Genomic DNA, 25,143 nt, shown 5'->3' on the forward strand with positions numbered 1-25,143 from the left:
CTCGGGGAGAGGGAGATCCCTTGGCCAGGCTCCTCAGACTAAGGCTGCTCTCAGCTCAATGTCACTGATTGAGGCAGCCTGGCTCTCTGGATCCAATTGCCTGTGATCTTGGACAGAATGAAGACAAGCTCCCAAATCCGTGGTGGAAAAAAGGCAATGAACTTGGGGGGGCATAAGGGAGGGGATTGGGTTTGAGTCTCTGCTTTCACCAGGTCATTGCCCAGGTGGGCAAGTTGCTTCCCCTCTTGGAGACTCAGTAACTCCATCTACAAAGGGAAGACAATGACTGGACTAAGTGCTCCCTCCCAGCTCTAGGAAGTTGGGCTCTCTTCCCTCCTGCTTGGAAGGGGCTTGGACCCCAGAGCCTGTTCTGCATAAGGAAGGAGACTGATGTTGGGTTGGGGATTGGAGAAGAGGGAGGGGAGGGAATTGAGGACCACTGGGCTCTTCATTCTTTCAATCCTGGGGCAGAGGCTGGAGTTGGTGGGCTCAGATCCAACATCCTGCCTCTCTCCACAGCATTTCCATCCTTGGCCCGATCCCTGCCCTTCTCCAAGACGATGAATGTGACTTACCTGCTCTCTTTTCTCTCTCTCCCTCTCTCCATTTCTATTTCCTATTCTCCCCTACCAACCTGTCTGCCCTTAATCCTGCATGTTCCTCTGCTCACCCCTACCTTCCCTCACTCCCATCCTCCATCCTGTCTCCCAACCCCCCTCTTTTCTTTTAGCTCTTACAAGCCAGAGGCTCCCAGATGTGAGAACATTGATCATCTTCCCGGAATTTTTGTTTTCTGTTCTGAAATCTTTATTTTTGTACTGTGGTCTGTGGCAGCTGTTCCTGGGCCAAAGCAATTGCCCCCCCCAGCAGATACCCCCACCCTTATCTTTTCCAGGCTCTCCATCTGTTTCCCTCTCCCTCCAACACAATGTATTCACTTTGATTGGTCAGGTTAGAGTGGGGGCAATTGAGATGGGGATTTTTACATTTCAGCCATGAGGGCAGATATCTGGGCTCCTGGGTCTTTGTCCCCTCCCCCTGGGAAAAAAATGATGAAATAGTCTTTGGTTTCCAGGGCCCACGACTTCTTCCCAGTTCTGTTCCTCTCATCAGAGAGGAAAAGTCTAAGGTAACTTCCCTAAGGTGGGCACAATACCATCACCTCTGGCCTTCAGGCTGCTAAGCTTTTGCCTTGCCTACCTCACAGGGCTGTGTGAGGATGGAATGAGCTAATAATATATGAAAATACTCAGAAAAACTATTGATGCAAGCTTTTCTCATGGCCTACCCCAAGGGGATTGACCTTTTCCCCCAGAAAAATATTGCTCAGGGAGACAATGGTATTTAACTCCAAGGAATGATTGGTCATTACTGGTGTAGTTTTAGGGCTTGATGGGAAGACATTTCAATGGAGGAGCAGCCTCAGAAATAAAGACCAATCTATCCCAGGACTCTCCTCGTCTTCCTTCCTATCTACTTATGACTTTCCTGGTGGCACCCTTTGATAGAAATGGGGGGAGGATCATGCCACCCTCTGCAGAACCCAGCCCCTGCCCTCTCAGTTCAGTTGTCTACCAATGTGTCAAATTGGCCTTTTCTGGTTCTCTCTGCAATACTCCCCCTCCTCTCTCCTGTGACTGCCCTTCTCTGTCAGACTGTTCCAGTTAGGAGAAAGAAGACCATGTTAGTATACTTTGGGTTCCCCTGAAGGAGGGTAAAGGAAAGTAAACCGAGGCATCTCATCCTGACCTTCAGAACTGGGATGTGGGGTTGATTTAGTGAGAGTGTGACCCTAGGGAGAGAATCCTTTGTCTCCTGGGGAGTGAGTGGTGGGCTTCACAACTGTGTTGGATGCAGCCTTGTTAATAAAGCCTTGATAGAAATCTCAGGCTCCTTTGATTCCCTGTTCTCCTGGGGAGGGATCAGGGCAGGGAAAGGATGGCAAGTTGGAGTGGGAGGAGGGTGCCTGGGTTCAAATTCCAACTCTCATGTTGCTTGGGAGACTTTGAACCCCTTCGTTTCTCTGGCCTTCTGTATCTGTCCAGTAACAGACTGGTTGGACTGGAGACCTCAGATGTTGTCTAATCTGGACAGATGAGGAAACCAAGGCCCGGAGCATAGAGTGGAAGAATTGGGTTGCACCATCACAGCCCAGCTTTCCATTCTGTGATCCTTGGACTCCAGAGGGAGAACGGGCATTTTCCAGTGGCAGTGGTGAAACCCATCCTGTTCCTTTGGGAAAGAAGGGGGCAGGGGGGAGAGGGATAGGCCATAGGCCCAATATTCAGCCCAATGGCTCTTGACCTTGTTTGCCCTAACCTCAGCAGGATTGGACCCTTCCAGGAGTCATGGGCTAGGAACCATCCAGGCAATACTGTTAATTCATACATTTTGGATACCTTCCCAGCATGTCCAAGCAGCTATTCTTAGGTCCTCAGTTTGCTACTTTGGCATGGTATATTAGAACAATGGATTTTGAGAAGCAGTCCAGAGTTCAAATCCTGCCTTTGCTCTGATTTGGAGCTCAGTTTCCTTTCATTCAACCAAACCTTTATTAAGCATGGTAGGTACTAGAAAATGAAGTTCATGAGGAGTTTGTATTCTTTCCTCCATAAAATGAGGGACATGAATGAAGTCATCTCTGACATTTCTCTTGGCTCTAAATCCAGTCTAATATCCTATAATTTTGGAGAGAAGAGGGGTCAGATTAAAACTGGATTCATCAGGCTCTTAAATCGGATTTATTCTGGGCCAAGTCTCAGTGGGTGACTTTCCTTCAGCCTCCTCTTGGTCAGAGTTAGTGGGAACTGGAGGTAGGGAGAAGAACACAGAAGGTTTGAGGTACCAGATGTCCAGGTGAGGGGGGCAGGGAGATGGAGGAAAGTTTCACGTTCGAGAAACCTTTATTCCTCTTTGGCTTGTGAAAAATCCCTGTAGGTTAGTATGGGAGCTGGAGCTCCTTTAATAGCTGTGGGTGTGAAGGTAGGCTGACTGTTCCCCCAACCCAACTTTCCTGGCATCTTGGCTCAGGCACCTCCTCACCCCAAAGTCATGGAGGATTATGGAAACCATCATACTGTCACATCAAAAGCAAGGGGCTTGTTTCAAAAAGCTGTTGGTTTTGACATTGCTGGTGTGGAAGAAGGTTCTTGAGGAATCTTTTTTCCTCAGAGCAAAGCCTCTGGCATTTGAGTCTCTCCCTCCTGTAAGTTCAGAGCAGTCTTCCCATTCAGACCTGTCAAAGGGGTTCAGGCTGGGGTGGCCTCAGAGTTGGTAAAAGATCAAGGCTCAGAGGAGTTTGGGAGAAAAGCAAAGAATAGGACTGAGATTATCAGCAACCTAATGGGCCTTTGGAGAGGATGCTGCCAGCTGGTATTTAGAGGGAAGGTGCCCTCACCACCCAGATGTCAGCAGGGCCTGGTCAGGTCAATTTCAATGCCAGGTCACATCTTTGCATCCCCTATGGTGGGGCAGGGAAGCAGATCAGGAGCATTTCCCCAAAATAACAGAAGCAATAAGGGATGTAGAACAAAGTAGATGGCCTCAGCCCCACTTTGCTGTCCCGTTCCCTCCCTGGAAAAATTCAAATTCTCCCATCAGTTGGGTAGAAGTTCCCATAGCCCTCCACATAGGTGAGGTCGAGCCAGCCAATGAGGACTTCGGATCTCTTGGGCAGGCTCTAGACCAATGGGAAAGGTGGGGCAGAACTGGTCTGGACAGATGCAACATCTTCAGGACAGAGCCTGTTGGATCCAACCCATCACCCGAGTGATTCTAGTATAGACTCCGAAGTAGTTGGGCCTGCCGCAACCCAGGCCCCAGCTGACCAAACCTGCCAGGAACCATCGGCCACTGGACTCCTTGCAAACCAAGGGACCTCCCGAGTCACCCTAGAGGGAAGAAACCATCAGAATGAGAGGCATCAGCTTCTGGTCAACCTTGGGCTCTGATTGCTAGAAGATTAATGATTATAGCTAATATATATATGATGCTTTAGAATTTGCAGAATATTTTATACATATTTTAAAGGATATGTAGATTCAAATATTTACAAATATAATATTAAAACACATCATGTTTTAATATAAAATTAAAAAATATGTTGAATTAAAATATATCATTTTAATATTATATTTGGAGATTCAGGGAGGGATTTGATCTATCCAACAATCCTCAGCAGTAAACTCTATTGCAATTTCCAAATAAGGAAACAAGAAAAGTCACTTATCCAGGATAATCCAGCTAGTAAATATTTTAGGTAGAATTTGAAGCCTTCCTGGCCCCAAATCTCTGCTCTATTTTTTATATTGAAGGAAGCACAGCTTTCTGAGACAGGATTCCAGTTTGGTGTGGTTGAGAGATACCAGTGAAGACTTAGGCTACTTGGTTCCTTTTATTAAACTAGCTGGATAATTTGGGGCAGGATGCTTAAACTGTATGGACATTGACTTTCTCATCAGTAGAAAAGACATAATAAAGGGTGCACTGGAAGGGGTCATCTTTTGAGAAAGGATAAGGTATTCTATACAGAGAAGAAATGACTCTTTCTAAGCCTCATGTTCTACTCTTCCCTGCCTGGTCTTTCTACCCAATTCATATCTAGGGAATGGACACTTTTTTTTTTTTTTTAGTTTTTGCAAGGCAGTGGGGTTAAGTGGCTTGCCCAAGGCCACATGGCTAGGTAATTATTAAGTGTCTGAGGCTGGATTGGAACTCAGGTACTCCTGACTCCAGGGCCAGTGCTCTATCCACTGCATCACCTAGCTGCCCCAGGAATGGAAAGTCTTGTGGTTCTGATGGATTTAGAATGAAGAAGTTCAGGTCCATTCTTAGATACCTTTTACCTGTATGACCCTAGGCAAGTCACTTCTTGGGGTATTAGCTTCTTTCTCTTTAAAATGAGAGGTTTGCATTCACTGATCTCTGAATCCTCTTCCATCTTTAAAACTGTCCACAAATGCTTAAGTAATGACTATATACCAATCATTGGACCATTTGATATCCCCTACCTCCAATTTAGTAAATGAGGCAGGGCTTCTTCTACTAGTTGAGATTAGGATTTGTAGTCATAGGACTTTTGGGTTTCTGTCCCAGTTCAGATTCTATTTGTGTGAAATTAGATAAGTCACTTCTCTGGGAGATAGTTCCCTCATCTGTAATATGAGGGAGTTGGATTAGGTCATAGAATTCTAGAGCTAAAATTTAAAGAGTCCAATCCTCTGCTACAACTTCGGAGAGAAGGGATTTTCCTGATTGCACATAGGTTAAGGGCAGAGCTGGGATTCACACCCAAGTCATTATTTCTTGCCTAGGGAACCATCCCTCCTAGGAACAGGGTCAGGAGAACTGTTTTCTCCAGATCTCAGATGGATTATCTATGGTGAGGGAGTATGGTGTCGTAAGCCTTCATTTTCCTCCCTTTTGCTGCCACCATGGGAAATGGATCAGGAAATAGAAGGGAATTGCAGATTTGGAGCCAAATGACCTGACATTTAGGGTTGGAAAAATCTGTAGAGGTGATCTGCTTAAATGTCCTCATTTTGCAGATGAGAGAATGGACACCCAGAGAAGAGGAAGTGACTTGTCCATGATCACACAGGTCCAGAATCATGATTTGAACCCACGTCTTTTGATTACAAACCGAGGGCTCTTGTCACTGTAGCTCACTAAGATTCTCTCCAGCTCTAAACCAACCATTCTATGAAGTTATGGGTGTCTGCCTTGCTATGGAGGGACCCCTTCCCCTGGGCATCAGTCACCTGGCAGGCATCCTTCTTGCCCTTTCGATAGCCTGCACACAGCATCCGAGGAGTAATCTGATAGCGATAAGCTTCGTTGCACAGGTCCTGCTGGATCAGTTCCACATCTACCTTCTGGAGGGTATTACTGGAGGGACCTGTCAGGTGGGGTATCAGGGTGAGAAGGAATTAAGTCCTGTTGGGGTTTCCTGGCTCTTTACTTACTTTAGGACTCTGGAGTCTCAATCATGGAGGGGTACTGAGAAGGAGGACTGTTGGTATTGGAGGAAGACAACCTGGGCTTTTTATTACCTGTGTGACCTTGGGAAAATCACTTAACCTTCCTTGGGCTTCAGTATCCCCAACTGTAAAGGGAGGGGATTGGGCTGGATGGTCTTTGAGGTGCCTTCTAGCTCTAAATGATTTATCAAATGATCTTATGAATTCCCTTTTCTGGGTCTCTTCCTTTCTTGTAAAATAAGGTAGTTGGACCTCTGAGGTCACTTCTGTCCTGAATCTGAGCTCCACTTTTTCTCTAACCTGGTTACCCTGTGACATGATGGGATTTGAATCCATCCTTCAGCACATTAAGTATAGAAGCTCCCACTTAGGCCATCCCCTTCCTGATGGATACCTACCTCCTTCTTGAAGTGCCCCCCAGCCTGTGATCCAGCAATGGAGGCCAGGTTGGAAAAAGTGGGATGGGGCAGGCAGACAGATGGGCACGATCAGGGTGGAGCGGACCACGGGATGATCCAACTTCAATAGGGCCACATCATAGTCATGACTATCCTCCTCATAGTAGGGATGAAGGAGCAGGCGACTGACCTTGAAGGATACCCCACCAGGCCAGCGAGCACTGTGGTGGATCCTGCCCAGGAAGACAGTCCAGACCGATGGAGAGGCCATGCTAGGAGTTGGGTGAGGAGGGAAAGACTTGATTATCCCTCTTGTGATGATCCCCCCGCTAGCCAAGTGACCTATCCAGCTAAGCACCTAAAACAGTCCTGCTTATATTAAGTGCCTAATATTGACTGGGTGATTGGTTTATGTCAGTAGCACATACCATAATGTCTGACATATAGTAGATGCCGAATAAATGCTTGATGATTAATTTGGTTGGTCTGTATCTATGGCCAGCATAGATCTGGCACACAGTAGGTGCTTCATAAATGCTCGGTGATTGGCTGATTTCATCAGCTATTCCTACTTTACATATGACGGTTCTGTCTTGGAATCCTGGTTCTTCTCTCTACCAACATGTCCCCCTTTTCCCTTCTCTAAGATCATTTCTCCAGTAGAAGCCTCCCTTGATCAACCCCACCCAAGTTCAATCAGTCACTCATCAAATATTTATTAAATTAAAATTCCACTAAGCACTGGGTTAGATGCTAGAGACTCAAAGACAACAGTGAAAGTCCCTACCCTCAAGGAGCTCACAATCTAGAAGGGAAGACAATAAGTATATGTAGAATATTTGCTGGGACTTGGAATCAGGGGTCCTCCTGCCAGAATCATGATTTGGACACTTTCTTTGGTCTGGGTAAATCATTAACCCATCTGAACATCAATTTTCCCATCTGCAAAATGGGGGTATGATAGCCCCTTCCAGGGTACTGGTGAGGATCCAAGGAGCTAACAGGTAAGTGCTCTGTAAATCTTAAAGGGATATGGACTGGATCTGGGATTTCATTGATAAAAGGGAATTTCCCTAAGAGGAAACTGCTTCTACAATCCAGAGTGACACCTCCCCAATTTACAATCTTAGAGAGTTCCCTAAAACAGTGATAGAGTTCCTTCTCATTCTTCTTTTATCTCTTCATCTAACAGATCTTTGGGGTCAGATAGATTAGACTTGAAATAAGGAAATCTGTACTGATATCTGACTCTTTCTATCTGAGTGATCTTGGGAAAGTCATTCTCCCTTCTCTGAACCTTAGTGGCCTCTTCTGTAAAAAGAGTAAGATGAGCCAGATCACTTGCAAGGGTTCTAGTAGGGACAAATCTTATGGGTTATATGTTGAAAAGTCTTTTTGAATTCATTGAATTCTATACAAATATTAGAAAATTAGATATTTGGAGCTGGAATGTCTAAAGCTCAGGGACCATCTTTTCCAACCAGATCCTGTAAAGCAATGCCTTCCATAGTTACTGGCAAATCACTTTCTGCTTTAGAGACAGGGAACTCACCATCCCCATTGATAATAGCATTCAACTTTGTAATAGCTGCCATTGTTTGGGAATTTTCCTTACATCAAGCTATCACCTCTAAAGTTTCCTTCTTTGTTATCTCCCCTTGGTTCCTAGTACCAGACCCTGATGATAGTCAACATTCAGTCCATGATAAGAGAGAATATTGACTAACAGTTTTGTTACTTAGTGCCAGGAAAACAACTTTTTATTTAATGACCCAAGAATTTTGTAGTTATAAAAAAACAGGAAAATATTTCAAGAAATAATTGGAATACATTAAGCAGAAGAAGAAATTAGCTAATATTCTGATTACAGTATATGTGTCAGATTTGGGGAGCTCCAAATTTCAGCACCTTAGGACAATGTCCCAGTTGCCCCACCTTAGTTACATCTCTTCTTCCTGGTATTTATTGACCACATCAAAGATTTCATAGATTTCGAGCTGGAAGATAACTTAAATGTCAGTTAGTCCAATCCTTTAATTATATGGAGGTTATATAATGAATTATATTGGTTTAGGGAGAATGACTTTGCCCTGATCACACAGGGTGTGAGCAGCTAAGAGAGAGATCTTAAACTAGCCTCCCTGATGGATTCAAGGCTCCTTCTACTCCACTTCAGAAGCCTATGAAGAAATCAATCAATTAAGTATTTTTCAAGCATCTACTGTTTGCCACACTCTGTGGGAGCTTACATTCTAATAGGGGGAAAGGCTAGTTTAGAAATGTCAAGTGACCTATTATACACAATTACATGAGTAGGGATAATAATCACAAGCATTTTGAGAATGCTTTGTATGTTATCTCATTTGATCCTTATAACAGCCTTGGGGAAGGTATGTGTTATTATTAAGATGTTTGTCCTTTATTTTTGAAGAAGATCACATCAGGGAGGTGATGAGAAGCACCATGAGAAGCCTAAGAATTAGATTTGAGTGAGGTGGGCTGTGCTATGTCACCAGTCTCACTTTCTCCTCTAGAGGCATCTGGGTCCAGTGGCTAAATCAGGATGACTGGAGATGGCCTTGGATATGAGGTGATCAGGTTGAAGCGACTTGCCCAAGGTCATACAGCTAGTAAGTATCAATTGTCTGGGGTTGGATTCAAATTTCTATTCTCCTGACTCCAAGGGCAGTGCACTAACTACAATGCCATTTAACTGTTCTATGTTATTCTTATCTCATTTGATAGATGAGGAAACTAAGGGAGAGAGTAAGTGACTTGCCCAGGGTCACATAACTAGGAAGTGTATGAGGATGGATTTAATACAGGACTTCCTGAGTCCAAGTTCAAGGCTTTAGTCATGGCATCATGTACACTAATTTCTAAGAGCTTTTGATAAACTCTCCCCTGGTTATTATGGTGCCTTCCAATTATCTCTTCATGTCCCCCTTGCCTCTCCTCACAGACCTTGGCCCTCTCCAATTTCTTACCTGTCTTCCTGGAAACAGTGGGCTGCTGTCACCACCCATTGATCAGACACGAGGGTCCCCCCGCAGATGTGCCGGCCCCTCACCTGCAAGCTGGCCTGCCACGGCCACTCCCCCTCCGCAGATGTGGCACCCCCCACAATTCTGGTGGCAGGAGCCTGAAGTCCACAGTCTGAATCCATTGGGCCGGGAGGAATGTAGGAAGAAAGAGAAGAAGCAAGGTTAAGTCTCAACTTTCTGACCCCAGAACCTGCCTGGCCTTGCCTCACTCTCTTGCCCAGCTATGGAGCACCTCTGATGACCAGCTCTGGGCCACAGCTGTAGGAGAATTCAAACTCAGTCATTAGTGTCAGTGTGTGATGATCCCCTGAAGAACTAGGACCATCCTAAAGCAGTGATAGATTAAGACACAGAGTAGAAATATTTTTGCATGTTTTATGTAGATACTGATTTGATGTAACATTCAGGTGGCTGTTTCTTCCTTGTATCAAATGATCAGCTTTATTTTTTTTAGTTTTTTTTTTTTGCAAGACAAATGGGGTTAAGTGGCTTTCCCAAGGCCACACAGCTAGGTAATTATTAAGTGTCTGAGACCGGATTTGAACCCAGGTACTGCTGACTCCAGGGCTGGTGCTTTATCCACTGCGCCACCTAACCGCCCCTAATGATCAGTCAGCTTTTGATAATTGTACAAGTAAGTCCTCATCCTCTGGTTTCCACCAAGGAACAGGTCCAGGGTGTCTACTGCTCAGCATCATCATGGGTAGGATGACAACTCCCAGGAGCAATTGTTAGCTGTCTAAATTTAATAAATGTAAATGGTAAATGTCTAACCCCTGGCTCACCAGGGGGAAAAAAAAACATAGAGGAAAAGCTTTTTTTTTTTTAGGTTTTTTGCAAGGCAAACGGGGTTAAGTGGCTTGCCCAAGGCCACACAGCTAGGTAATTATTAAGTGTCTGAGACCGGATTCGAACCCAGGTACTGCTGACTCCAAGGCTGGTGCTTTATCCACTACACCACCTAGCTGCCCCAAGTATAAGCTTTTAAGATTAATCTGCATTATTATCATTTTCTTAAGTCTAAATAATCCACAAAACAAGAGTCCTGATTTGTTTCACTCTCACTGAAAATTTAACAATCAACTCCAAAGATTACAGTGCACACACAAGCAAAATATAAAAATTGGTGAAGATTCTTTGTCTTTTAAAGTCAACCTGCCCTTCCTCTTCCCTTTCTCCAGCATATGGATGATTGAGGTAGATTCTGGAAAACAATTCTTCAGTGACAGTAGATGATGACTCTGTTGGTTGATGACTTTCAGACCCTTCCATTCATTCATTCATTCATTCATTCAACTGATGGTCCCTGTTAAAGCACTGAAATGGTTCTTCCTATGCCCAAGAAAGGGAGCAATTTTATGTTCCTTTGTACCCAAATCAATTGCTAGAATGTCAGATGGACTCCATAGCTTTGACGCTGCCATTGAGTGCAATTTTTTATTTTACAAATGAAGAAGGCTCAGATCAGCGAAGTGATTTAGCCACTAGGTGTCAGACCCAAGTTTTCTTGACTTTGAAACCTTGTGCTTCATTATCCACTAGGGTGTGTTGCTTCTCAGCCATGGTTGAAATACATGGGGATCAACAGATAGGCAGAAAGGTATAGCTAGGCATGGAAATGCTGCTAGGTGGATGAATGAATACATAGATGGATGGATATATATAATGATAGAGGTAAAGAGAGAATGACATAGAGGTCTACCCAGACAGATCATAAAGCCACTATGAATCAGAGGCATCTCCTAGCCCTACCTTTATTTCCCTGTTTCTTGTCACTCCCACTGATATAGTCTGGCTGATGGTCATAGATTTTGGGCAGTTGGATGTATATGTTATCTTCATCACATTGAAATATGGATGGGCAAACTAAGGGATTTCACATACTTCTGATTTCGAGACCAACTCTATGCCATATGACTATGTGATATGGATAGGACCAGGATCAGGATAATTAGCCCCATTTTATGGATGAGGCAGCTAAGACCCAGAGAAGTCAAATGATTTACTTGTTCCAGGTCACATATTTGAATTAGTGGCAATGGAATAAGTCCCAGGTTTCTTGACCTCCAAGGTTATTAACATCCTGTTTCTGAGGACAAAATGCTCTATCTCAAAATAAATAAGACACTTATTCCCTCAAGCTCCCACTTGACTTGGTTCATTACCACAGTGCTGCTCATCAGATTGGTCCTTGCAGTCAGGGTTATCATCACATTGAGGGTTGGGTTTCTTCAGACAACTCCCATCAGCACACTGGTATTTGAAAGCCCCACAGGGCACTCCTGGAAGGGGAGAGAAGGAGGGTTCTCTTTCGATGTGTGACTCAGATCAGATCACATCAAGAATATCATGTTCTATTCTGGGAACCACTTTTTAGAAAGGACCTTGATAAGAGAAAATACTTCTCGAGGAATGTGGCTAAGATAGTGGAAGGACCCGAGATTCTGCCGTACCAAGATTAGATGAAAGAACTGAGGAAGTTTAGCCTAGAGAAGAGAAGGCTCAGGGAGGATCTCAGAGCTCTGGTCAAGCATTTGAGGATCTAGCATCTAGAGGAGGGATTACCTCTATTTTCTTGATCCCAGAAGGCAAAAGCAGGGACACGGCTGGCAGATTTCAACAAATAAAAATAGCTAGGAGATCATCTGTCTCATCAGACCATCCATGTCTGAAGGGAAAAGTCCTCTAGACCCCCCCCCCTCCAAGTGGTCATTCAGATTCAAATCCTATCTCTCTAACTTACTACCTTTGAGATCTTGGGCAAGTCATTTACTCTGGCCTCAATTTCCTCACCTGTAAAGTTAGGGGGTTGGATAAGATGACCTTTAAATTCCTTACTAGTTCCAAATCTATTATACATATGTGTAGACCACTTTTTCAATTCTTTTTTTTGCAAGGCAGTGGGGTTAAGTGACTTGCCCAAGGCCACATAACTAGGTCATTATTAAGTGTCTGAGGCTGGATTTGAACTCAGGATCTCCTGACTCCAGGGCTGGTGCTCTATCCACTGTGCCATCTAACTGCCCCCACTTTTTCAATTCTAAATTATGATTTTATGGTAACTTTCTGGGTCCCAACTTCCTCTTTTGTAAAATGAGGGGATTGGATCAGTTGATCTCCATGTTACTTTCCAGCATTAGGTCCTGTGATAATCTGCTGTTATCACATCTTTCTCTGATTATCTAGTTCCTCCTCCTCTCTTTTCTGCTTCTGTGGGCAGGACTAGAACCTTATTTTTGCTTGATATTTCTTTCGTCCCCAATTCCCACTTCCAGTTAGTTACAAAGTCCTGAAGATTCTACCTCCACATTCTCTCTTCTTTCTCGTCTCTTCCCTCTAACCATCTTATCACAAAAGCTTCCTACTTGGCATCCCCCATCTCCAATTTCTCTGAAAGCAGACACATAAAGTTTCCTAAAGCATGACTCTGATAAGGCCAGCCTCTTGTTCTAAAACCTTCTCTGCTTCAGTATTGACTATTTATGATTATCCTTTTGTCTTAAAGCTATGCTTCACCTCCTCACAGACCTGCATCTCCATCTTTCTAAATCAGAATAATAGACTATGACATATAGTGTGGTATTCTGTAGTGGTTCTCAAACTTTTTGGTCTTCCAATCCCACTATATTCTTTTTGGTTGTTTTTTTTTTTTTGCAAGGCAGTGGGGTTAAGTGGCTTGCCCAAGGCCACACAGCTAGGTAATTATTAGGTGTCTGAGATCAAATTTGAACTCAGGTCCTCCTGACTTCAGGGTCAGTGCTCTATCCACTGTATTACCTAGCTGCCCCTATATTCTTAAAAATTATTCAAAATCCCAATAAACTTTTCTTTATATGAGTTATACCGATAGATATTTACTAGATTAGAAAATACTTTATCATGACAATAGTTTTGAGGCTGTGGACCCCTTAAAAGGTGCTTGGGGTTCTTCTGTGGGTTCCTGGACCACATATTGAGAACCATTAGTATAAAGGATTCAGTGCTTGGCTAGGTATCAGAAAGACCAAGGTTCAAGTCCTGTCTTGTCATTCTGAGGTATGTAACCCTAAGTGACAACTCTGTTGACTCTCAGTTTTGCTCATCTGTAGCAGGAAGGTTAGACTTACTCATATGACTTGTGATCTATGGTCCAATGAATTTTATAATCAGAAAAGGCTTTTGAGATCACCTAGTCCAATCTCATTCTTACAGAGAAGGAAACCCTAAGTCTGCGGCAACTAGGTGATAGAATGAATAGAATGATGGTCCTGAGGTCAGAAAGACTTGGGGAAGGAAGAATGAAAGAGAAGAAACATGAAGCACTGTCTGCTTTTGCCAGCACTCTGCTAAGCACTTTATAAATATTAGTACTCATTAATCCTTACAATAACCCTGTGAGGCAGATTCTATCATCACCCCATTTTAAAGGCCAAGAAACTGAGACTGACAGAAGATAAATGTTGCTCAGCCAAAGCCATACCACTAATGAATATCTGAGGTTAGATTTGAAGTCTGATTTTGCTTACTCCACTATTCACCCCATGATACCACCATTTGCTTGTCTAAATCCTTCCTTTCCTTCAAGGGCCACTCCAAATATTGACTTCCCTGTCTTCCCTTAGCCCATCATCATTTCTATTTGCTTTGGCCCCTTTTATGTGGCTCTTGAAGCTCACACACATTTTGCCTCACATTAATTCTGTTGCTATTTATTATCTCCCTAGACTAGACAAGTAAGACAAGTAAGAGAATCTTCTTTATCTCTACATCCTCTGTTGCATCTAATACTTAGAACGGAGCACATTGAGTCTACACTGACTGAACAAATGTATGAATGAATGATTTTCAGGAATTGGCTAACCCTACCTTCATGGCACTGCTTTTCATCACTCCCATTAATACAGTCCAGATGTTGGTCACAGACCTTGGGCAGATGGATGCATGTGCTGTCTTCCTCACACTGGAAGGTAGATCGGCAGACTATCAGGCAAAGCACAAATATCAGTCAGAGAAATCATGTGAGAAACTCCTGATCCCTGAGGACTACTTCCACAGGTTCTTCTTCCCAGATTCATGGTTCTTATTCCTAGAATACCAGGATAACGGGCAGAGTTTCTACTTGGGGTGGGATGTGGAAAGGGGGAAGGCAAAGGATCAAGAGACCTAGATTTTAGTCATGGTCCTATTGTTGTCAAACTGTATTCTTAAGTTCTTTAAAAACTTTGTAATTCTATTGCTAAAAAAAAATCAGGATTCCCTTACTCATCTGTCAGAGGATGGAGGACCAGTCATTGGGCATGGTACTAAAAGAGAGTGTCCCTGTGACCAATGTAAGAATGGACTTTGTTGAATTTAACTAGACTGGCCCTCCCATGATGGCATTTAACCTATCATTCAGTCCCTGCTTGCAATCTTTTGAGATTCTGCTCTGTAAGTAGAGCCTCCATAAAACCAAAGTAAGTCTCCACCACATCAAGATGGGTAATCTGAGCAGGAACCAAATGGAGGGATACTAAGATAGGGCAGTGGGAATTTGGGGGGTGAGTTTTGGAAGCCTCAAGCCGTATTTAGTCAATTATAGTTTCTGCTCAGGTAGGGAGTTGTAAAGGGGAGAGGGGGATTGTAGGGAGGGGCAAGGCCTCTCACCACAGTTTCTCTCATCCAGGCCATTGGGGCAATCCTTGATTCCATCACAGGCTGGCACACAGAGGCCATTCACTGAACACAAAAATTCTCCAGGACAGGCTAGAAAACCCCATGGAGGTAACAAAAAAAGGAGAAAGGATAATCATCATTGAGTGCTAAACAGACACATAGCTAAAACTTCCTGACTCCACGATCTTCTATTTTACTCCCTGCCCCTCCAATGATGATGATGATGAAGATGATGATGATGATGATAATGACCCCATGAAATTCAATTTCTCATTCAAGTCATGGTGGGTTGGTGGAATCTTGAACAGTAAAGTAAATGAAAGTCAGTCAGAATGATGCATATATTGACTTCATGTACTTGACGGATACCCTTGAAACATCGGTCATTTGGACTTTGGTGATGTCACTGACTGGTTTGACTCCAGACCAAAGTGATTGAGATTGCTCTCATGAATAATACCAAGAACTAGCAATAGCTAGTATTTACACAGTGTTTTAAGGTATACAAAATGCCTTATGGTAGTTGACCATCCCAGCAACCCTGAGAGAACCCTGAGGCTGAAAGATTGGAAATAACTTGACCAGGGTGAGCATGAGGCAGGATTCAGACACAGCTTTTCCCAAATCTGTGCACTGTTCCAATGAATTTAAAAAGTATATAGGGAGTCATATGGGTTGAAGGCACTCCTTTCTACCATTCCTCACCCATCAAACTCTGATATTGTGATCAGCTTGACAAAGAGGAGGGTAGAGTGAGAGTCTCTCCTCTGTGTACCACGAGATGATGAGATACATCAGAACAAATCAGAAATGGGGCTTCAAAAGCCCCTAAGTCATTTTTAATTAAGTAATTATAATTCCTTCTCAGAGAGGAAGTTGGGAAAGAAGGGGGTTGTGAAACCAGGGGATGTTGATTCCAGTGACTGGAAATGCTGTGGGGCAGATGATCCTGATCACTAAAATGGTCAAATAATGAAAAAGTATGAAATGGACTGATATCAGCATTGGTTCTTTGTTTAATTTGGGGAGTACATAGTTATGCATATTATGACTTGACAGTTGACAATGATCCCACTGAAGTTGTTAGATTTATGATGGAGGGATCTGGCATATACCCTGACTGGTCTCCTGATTGGGAATAGGAAGGCAGGTTCCATGGAAACCTAACCTCCAACATAGCAAGGTGATGACTTCAACCCAGTGAGGTTTTATTTCCATCCATCATTGGATATCACAACTTTTTCATGCCTCTATAGATGATCTTGTGAGTTGCTGGGGTCAGAAGTTCCCACCCAGTGGCCAACATCTTGATGGTGTACCCTTGAATTTAACCAGGCTGTTCCTTAGATAAAAGACACATAGTTCATAAGGAGTCCTATATTTGTAGCCTTATAATTTGAATCTGCCAGAGTTAGGACTTCAAGGTGCTGAAAGACGACATTGGGATAGAAAATACTAGCCTTTGCTTGGAAAATCACCCTATTGACAATTAACTGACTACACCCCTTCCACTCTTGTCTTCATCTCTGAGCACAAACATGAGTGTGAATGCCCCACCCCCTACTCACGATCTGATTGATTATATAAGCTGAAGTGAGCCTGCACACCAGGGCCTGTGAGGGAGATCTGGGAGGTAAAGTTGATGGTGATGCCAGCTGACGTTACCACAGGGATCCTCTCAGCATAGGCTTGTAAGGTCCGAAGACCACACAACCTGGGAAGGAGAAAAAGAACGTTGAGAGGAGGGAAGGGGAGGGGTGGTAAGGAAAGAATACTGGGATGACTAAATTCAATGAGAACATTTTAAACACATATGGAAATCATTTGCTACCAACAGGACTCCATGATCCATTTTTTTTTTTTTTTGCACCAAGTTCTTTTCTCCTTAGCCAGAAAAAAACAGGAAAACTGACTTGGTTGAGTGAGTGAACTGGATTAGAAAACTTCAGATATCTTCCTTCCCACTTTCTTAGGTTCTTCCTGAAATGTGATACCCCTTATAATGTATGGAAGGAGCACTAGCTTTAAAGGTTGCAAAGTGTTTTACTTATAGGGTTTGATCATGGCAGGCAGGGTAGCCTGTCACCTCTTTAGTCAATTAGGGAAGACATATGAACATATAGCATAAGACATAGAAAAATCAAAAATAAGATAACCTTGGAAGAGAAGCTACAATCCGGAGGACCAAGAACAGCCTCCTCTCAGGCTCTCTACTCTTGAAATGGTTCCTCTTCTATGTTCTCAGAAAAATCTCCAATCCCATCTCCTCCAGAATATCTTTCCTGATTACCTACATCACACTCCTACTTGGGAATTTTTCAGTTACATACATTAGTTTGTAATCATATCTGGTATCATTCGTGTGTGTGTGTGTGTGTGTGTGTGTGTGTGTGTGTGTGTATAGGTCAGGGACATTTTCATATATATATTTGTTTACCTCATTCCTAGCCTTAACATTGAATGAAGGATGGAGGCCAAAGCAGGTGTTCAATATATCCTTTTTTTGAAAAAGTGTAGCTTCATTGAACCCATCAACCAATCAACCCATCACTCCTACCCAACTAAAGTAACAAGAACCAAATATCTTTGCCAAGTGAGAACTTTTCTACTAAATCAGTCATTTACTCACTCACTCAACCAACCAAAGGTTTTTTTTTTTTTATTAAATTAAGTTCTAAAAAGCTAGTTTATCAAGTAGTGAAGGAACCGAAAGGGCTTCAAATCATTGGATGAAATGAAATGATGTTAATTCTTATCAAGGTTTTAATAGTCTAAACAAAGGAATGGAATCTACTGGAAATGTGTTGGGATGTTAAGGAGATACATTTTTGCTCTGTAAAGCTTGGGTAAAATTACTATCCAGTTGAGACCCAATGCTTTCATTTATTTCTTTATCAAACCAGCCAAGAAATAATAGCACCTTCAGTCAGAACTAGAGAGGAGATCCCTGAGAGAGGGGAATGGGGAGAGCCACCCCCTGGATCCTTCCCACTCCCAATCCCAATCAATAGGTTTATTTTCCAATCCTTCCATTACTCATCATAGACACATAGCTGGCAGAACACATTGAGTTATTCCCTTCTATCCAAAGTCAGGTGGTTCCTCAAATCTAGTCTACCCCAGTGGTAATTGATGGTTCTGAGATGGACCCACTGTTCCTGAAATGATTAGTAATTAGCACTTCATTGATGTGAAGAGGTCATTGAGTTAATCACCATGGGTCTCAGGTGGAGGAAAAAGTTGAAGGACTATTCTCAAAGAGGAGGCCAAGCCGATTTCCAGGACTCTTGATCATTAAGCATTATCTCTAGGGGGAAATGTCCCATTTCCATCCCTTGGGGAGAAACTGGGGGAAATGGTTCCTTGGTTCTGTGTTCCCCATTCCTAGATTACTAGACCTATAGCTAATAAACAGAAATTATAGGGAGACAGATTTCAGCCGCAAAGAAATTCTAGTTTCCCCTATGACATCAGGAGTCCTTTCCAGTTCTAATTCTGCAATCCTGTCACTAGCTCTCAGAGGTTTCTCCTGGCTATAATATCCCATGGCTTGAGTTTCAGAACCTATAACTACTGGGGTGCCACCATTGGGGGGCAATCCTGAGCAAGTTTCCAAAGAAGAGATTTCATCTATATCTAGGCACTCCATGACTCATTTTAATCTCACAACAATTCTCAAAGGGAGGAACTGTTATTCTTTTTATTTTTTTATTTATTTTTTTTTTTTGCAAGGCAATGGGGTTAAGTGGCTTGCCCAAGGCCACACAGCTAGGTAATTATGAAGTGTCTGAGGTCGCATTTGAACTGAGGTCCTCCTGACTCCACGGCCAGTGCTCTATCTACTGTGCCACCTAGCTGCCCCAGGGGGCTGTTATTCTTAATAAAAATTCCTATTGGGAGGCCTTGGGATTTCACCGGTATAAGGAACAACTCACTGACTTCAGCACCTGATCTGATACTCATAGTCTTGGTTATTGGTGAAGTGACTTTTCCAGGGTCACACAATCAGCATTCACTATAGTAGGGTAGATGGCAGCAATACCTAAATCTGAATCATTCTTCAAAGACTTATAACACTTAGGACCCTGGGAAAACCATTTAATCCTTTTGGGTCTCAGTTTCTTGAGCTATAATTTGAGGGGGTTAATTTTGATAAGACAGTGATATCATTCTCAAATAAAAATAGTGAGCATCAACTCTAGAGTCAGGCAGACCTGAGTTCAAATACAGACTCCAATACTTTCTAGCTGTGCAACCCAAGGCAAGTCATTTAACCCTGATTGCCTCCAAGGGGAAAAAAATGGAAACCACTGAACTGTATATAAGGATCCCTATGCATCATATGATGACTTCATTTTAAAATGTAATATTATCTATATTTTATTGTATTTTTATTTGTTTTGTGAAACATTTCCCAATTACATTTTAATCTGATTCTGGACTCACTTGGGAGATTTATACCCATAAACCATGTGTTTTGACCTAATATCCAATATTCTCTGGTTCACAAATTTGAATTCAGTTCTTTCGTACCTCTTTGTGGAATTAACTCTCTTATTATTAATCTGGATAGCAAAGAGGCAGCGTTCTAATTGGAATTCTCTTCACCAAAGAAGCCTATGGAAGTTTGTGAAGGGAATGTTTGGCACTGGTAGAATGTGATAGAAGTGGACTGTTTAAACTGAATGTTTCATTTCTAGTTTCCAGAGGACCCAGGAAGGAACTGGCGCAGCTGAAAATACACTTGGAAACAAACTTTCACGCCAGTCAGGGGACCTCCATTCAATTCAATTCAACCTTTAAATCTCTTTGTCTGTGCCAGAACAGACATGATACATCGGATGTCCCTGCTCTCACTGAGTTTAAATTCAACTAGGAGTGAGGTATAGGGCTCCAGCTTTGCTCATTGTTAACCAGTTTTCAGATTTCCAAAAGTATTTTTCTTCTCTGAGATTCAGTTACTTCATCTGTGAAAGGGAACAATAAAACAGTCCCCTGGCTACTTTGTAGGTTTTCTGTTAGAATCAAGTGGGGGAAAATGGATGTGAAAGGACTTTGTAAATTCTAGGGGACTAAGCAAAGGTCACCGCTAGAGACAAATTCCTTTCCCTTGCTGGGCCTCAGTTTCCTCATTTGCAAAGAGATGAAGTTGAGCTGAGGTCCTTTTCTAGAGCTAGAATTCCATGATTCCATTCAAAGATTGACAGGTAACTGGCGTGTATGAGCAAAGGGATTTTTCACATTAGAAAGCTTCCCATGTGACTGAAATCGTATGTATGTGTATGGCAAGACTTATAGACTATCAATATGAATGTATAGTTATATGAACGCAATTACTTCTACCCACAGGTATCAGGGTGGGGCATGCAAGCCCCTAGTGAAAGAAGGCACCCTGAGGGAGAGAGGAGGCAGCAGATGTCAGAAGGAAGTCCCTGTAGCTCAACCAACTTTTTCCTACATGAGCACAGCTTGGGTCCCTGAGCCCAAATGTGTTGAGAATAATGACTACCCTAAGCATAGTGTCCCAAGAGTAATAGTGCCCCAAGATCATCAGATCCACTTGTAATCTTTCCTCTGAAGCTGCCATCTAAGGAAGCAACCCTTGGGGAAAGAACCAACATCAGTCATAGAACAACTCCTACTGATGGGTTAGGGCCCCAGGAACAGCATTGTGCCCTACATGTTTTTAATTCCTTGTTTTTCAGTTTTTAATTCCAAGACAGTACAGAGTTTTGCAGAGAGGGAATATTTAATGCTTCTTCCTCCTTGCTTTGTCCTTCCTCCCTTCCTCCCTTCTCTCCTCCCTTCCCTCCCTCCCTTCCTCCCTTCCTTCCTTCCTTCCTTCCTTCCTTCCTTCCTTCCTTCCTTCCTTCTCTTCTGTTTCCTTCCTAACTTCTTTTCTTCCTTCCTTCTTATCTTCCTCCCTTCCTTCTTCTCTTTCTCCCTTCCTTCTTTCTTCCTTTCTCCTTTTCCCCTTCCTTTACTTACATACTCATTCATTCATTTTTTTCAGATTGCCTTGGAGAAGGAAAATTCATGCCTTGTCTAGGAAAGGACTAAAGTTGCTAAATTTTTTGATTTAGGAATAGAATGTAACTCCTTCAAACTCCTTCAACTCCTAGGACTTGTTTCTTTCTTGGAATATCCTTAGTAAGTCAACATCAATTAATCAATGATCAAACATTTATGAAGCATCTACAGTGCTAAGTGATGGGCATACAAAGAAAGTCTCCCAGCCTAATAGAGTGGATAGCATGTAAACACTATGTCCAAATGGGGTACACTCAAGACAAAATGGAGATAATCTGTAGAAGGAAGGGAAAATAGAATTAAGGGAGATTGGGAAAGGCATCTCACAGATACTGGGCTATTAGCTGGAACTTGAAGAAACCAGAGAGGGCAAGAGATAGAGATGGGGTGAGAAGGAGAGAGTCCTGGGCAAGAGGATGACTATGATAGTATCTGGAGACAGAAGATGAAGTGACTTGTGAGATCAGTAAGAAAGATGCATTGAAGGAGAGAACAAAGGTGTGTGTGGGAGGCAGGGAGAAGGAGAGTATTTAGAGTAGGTGAAATAAGATCTGGGCTCAGAGGAGCAGGGCAGTGCGTCCCTTAACTGGCCCTTTGTGAAGGAGCGTCTGCCTGGGTGAAAATGTCTGAGTAGACAGAGCTCATAGAGAAAGAACAGAAAAAAACATACCGAGAGGAAGCTGGTCAGAGGGGTTTTCCTGGAAATGGGGAGGTGATGAGAGTGAAAGTGCATTTCAACTAAATGAAGGAAGAAAAGAGACTGAGGCAGAACAAGTTCTTACAAAGGGTTCAAGGCTCTAAACCACCCTCTGTCAGTCTCACTCCCTTCTCCCTGCTTGGTCTGGACTACTAATGAACAGGAGAGTGGGAGGGGGGGAGAGATGGATGAATTCTGGAAAGGAAGTTTAAGAATCATCTAATTAGGGGCTGCTAGGTGGTGCAGTGTTCAGATAATTACCTAGCTGTATGACCTTGGGCAAGTCATTTACTCCATTGCCTTGCAAAAAAAAATCGTAAAAAAAAAGAATTATCTAATCCAACCTCTTCCTTTTAGAGATGGTCACAGTGGTGAAGGGGGCATTGTAGTAACACAGTGGTGTAAAGTGACTTACCTAAAGTTACATGGATAGAAAGCAGTGAGCAGAATTTGAACCCAGACCTTGGGACTCCAAATCAGAACCCTTTCCAGTAGATCATATAGTGATTTCCCTCAGTTCCTTAGATATTGGAAGAGGGGAAGTAAAATTATAGAAGTCTATTTTTCTCTTCCATTAAAATGTATGCTCCGTGAGGTAGAGAATAAGAATTGTTTCTTTCTGCGGATTTTTAGCCCCAGCATCTAGTATGGTTCAAGTAGGAACTAAATGAATGTTTGCTGATTTGGAATTATGTAAATAAAGCGACTAGGGAAGCAGTGTGGTCCAGTGGATAGAGTGCTGGGCCTGGAGTCAGGAGGACCTAAGTTCAAATCTAGCCTTAGATGCTTACTAGCTGTGTGGCCCTGGGCAAGTCACTTATCCCTGTCTGCTTCAGTTTCCTCATCTGTAAAATGAGCTGGAGAAGGAAATGGCAACTTCCTTCCAGTATTTTTGACAAGAAAACCCCAAATGGGGCTACAAAGAGTCAGACAGGACTGAAATTACTCAACAACGACAACAAATAAAGTGTCTAAAATATTCATACCCTTTGTCCTCGAGATCCCACTGTAAAGTGTACATGCCAACTAGTTCATTAATAAAAAGGAAGTCTTCATATACATCATGATGTTTAGAGTAGCATTCTCCAAGGCAGGGTAGCAAAGAGGTGGAAACAGTAGATTCCCATTGACTGGGAAATGACTAAACAAATTGCGGTGCATGATTCTAATAAAGCATTACTCTATTTTAAGAAACAAGACAGGAAGAATACGGAGAAACACGGAAGACTTTTCTAGAAATTTAACAAAGAGTGGAATAAGCAAAGTCAGGAAAATTTTATGATCATAACAATGTAAATGGAAAGAATCAAACACTGAAAACAATTGAAACGGGATATTGCAAAATCATCAAGACCAGAATTGGCCTCCAAGAAGAAACCTGCTTCCTACTAATTCTTTCACCAAAGTGAGTGTTCATTACTTTTGTTGATTGTTTTTTTCCTCTGTCTCTCTCTCTCTCTCTCTCTCTCTCTCTCTCTCTCTCTCTCTCTCCATTTGGCATCTGTCTCTTTTTAATATTCTTTTGTTATAACAGTAGGCTCTGGAAGGGGTAGGAGGAGGAAGGAGGCATTGGTGTGAGGGAAATATGTAAGAATAATTTCCATACAAATTCATTTTTAAAATACAATAGAGTTATCCCTTCCACACTGGGATGGTTAGGAGCACGATGTTCTGATCTGGAAAATCTGTGTAAAACTTTTTATCTCTACCAGAGAAGTGTGCATTATTATGGTATTAAAAGACAAAATATGTTGATATTAAACAATGTTATCCATTTCTGAGTATCTAAATTTTTTCTATTTTAACTGTTGGCCTTTGTGAGTTGAAGCAAAAGTCTCTGTAAATTAATTCCCTTTTAATTTCTTATGCTGATATAGCAAAACTATGATGGGGGAAATCACGATTTGGAAGGGATAATTGAACTTGCTAATGATATAAAATTAGTTCTGGAAGAGAATGGAGAGCTAATTTAGCTGTGCCAAAGGACCTAGGCCTGGAAGTGACCTAAGAGATCATTGGATCCTAACTCTAGAGCTCAGAGGCACCTCAAAAGTCCTTCCAAATCCAATCCATTCATTTTATAGATAAAGAAACTGAGGCTCAGAGGGAAGTCACTCACTAGGGTTGCTGTCTCCTGTTCCATTGATGAACTAGGTACCAGGATGATCATCATTTTACCTAATTACATAACGTAGTAATGCCATTTTGGTCCTCTTGACAACAAAGGACAATAATCGACCAACCAAGATGATAATAATTTTGACTAATAATATTAGCATTTATGTAGAGTTTTAAAGTTTACAAAAGATCTGACAAACTTTAATTCATTTGATCCTTACAACAACCCTGGGAGGTAGATGTCAAATTCTAGATGGGGAAATTGAGGCAGGCAAAGGTTAAGTGCCTTGCCCCAAATCACACAGGTAATGACTGCCAGGTGATGTTGGACAGCTCCCTGACTCCACATGAGACACGGTTTAATGAGATCATTTTTCTTTAGGTTCCTTATGAGCAATGCTGAGAGATCTTTCCTAAATTTCTAGATTGAAGTTAGGAAGATCATTTGGATTTGAGTTGAAAAGGGCAGGGGGGAAGATAAAATTGTATTTTTCTCATTCTTTTTCCTCTTAAGTTTTTTTCTCCATATGCCTTCTAGGATCATTGGATTGTAGGATTTAGGCCTAACTGTAAACTCCACGCTCCATAAGAGCAGAGACTAGTTTTTGCTAGGTGTTCCTAGCAAAAGATCATATCTTGGATATAATGATATTATCTAATAAATATTTATTAAATTGAAGGAGAATCTTTAAAATAGTCTAAATAGTCGGAATCTAAGGCTCAAGGCTTAGGAGGGATTTGTCTGAGTTCATACATGCACAGGAAATGGGAGAAATGAGATTCAATGTCCTAAGGGGTCATCACTGGGAAAAAACTGTGGGCTTCATACCACAGGTGGTAATTATTGCCATGGATCATAGGTCCACAGATTAAAAGCTGAAAAAGACCCTAGAGGTCATTAAATTCAATTGCCTCTATATTGAAGGGGAAAAAATTGAGTTACAGAGAAGTCCAGGGTCACACAGCTAGTCACAGATGGAAATGTGATTTGAACACAGGTCTTTCTGATTCCAAGTCCACGACTCTATTCATTGTTCAATATTACCTCTGAAGGGAAGGGTCTGCTGGGCTTTCTGGTGTGGTCCCTTTTGGGGAGGTCAGAACCCCAGGTATTTTCTGAACTCTGTTCTATTCTTTGGGGCCTATCATATCAGATTCATCAGTGAGGTCAGGTGGGAAACACCCTCCTCATGATACTCAGAAATATGACGAGAGTGAGACAGCTCTACTAAGAATGGCATAAA

At 42.4% G+C, this 25,143-nt stretch overlaps 1 protein-coding gene across 2 annotated transcripts in view; it reads right to left on the bottom strand.

Moving 5' to 3' along the window:
* Positions 1-721: 721 nt before the first annotated feature.
* Positions 722-25,143, bottom strand: part of TMPRSS6 (transmembrane serine protease 6) — a 51,248-nt gene continuing 26,826 nt past the window's right edge. Inside the window, exons 10-17 of one of the 2 annotated variants that reach the window (XM_074226857.1) lie at positions 16,623-16,768; positions 15,046-15,144; positions 14,266-14,379; positions 11,586-11,702; positions 9,364-9,532; positions 6,377-6,648; positions 5,760-5,896; positions 722-3,890 (exon numbers count right to left, since the gene is read on the bottom strand). In XM_074226857.1, coding sequence (XP_074082958.1) covers positions 3,732-3,890; positions 5,760-5,896; positions 6,377-6,648; positions 9,364-9,532; positions 11,586-11,702; positions 14,266-14,379; positions 15,046-15,144; positions 16,623-16,768 — 1,213 coding nt within the window. In that variant the 3' untranslated portion in view covers positions 722-3,731. The remainder of the gene's footprint in view (positions 3,891-5,759; positions 5,897-6,376; positions 6,649-9,363; positions 9,533-11,585; positions 11,703-14,265; positions 14,380-15,045; positions 15,145-16,622; positions 16,769-25,143) is intronic. The other variant, XM_074226856.1, reaches the window with a different exon arrangement.

Source organism: Macrotis lagotis, chromosome 2 (assembly GCF_037893015.1).
Source record: "Macrotis lagotis isolate mMagLag1 chromosome 2, bilby.v1.9.chrom.fasta, whole genome shotgun sequence".
NCBI classification, from domain to species: Eukaryota; Metazoa; Chordata; class Mammalia; order Peramelemorphia; family Peramelidae; genus Macrotis; species Macrotis lagotis.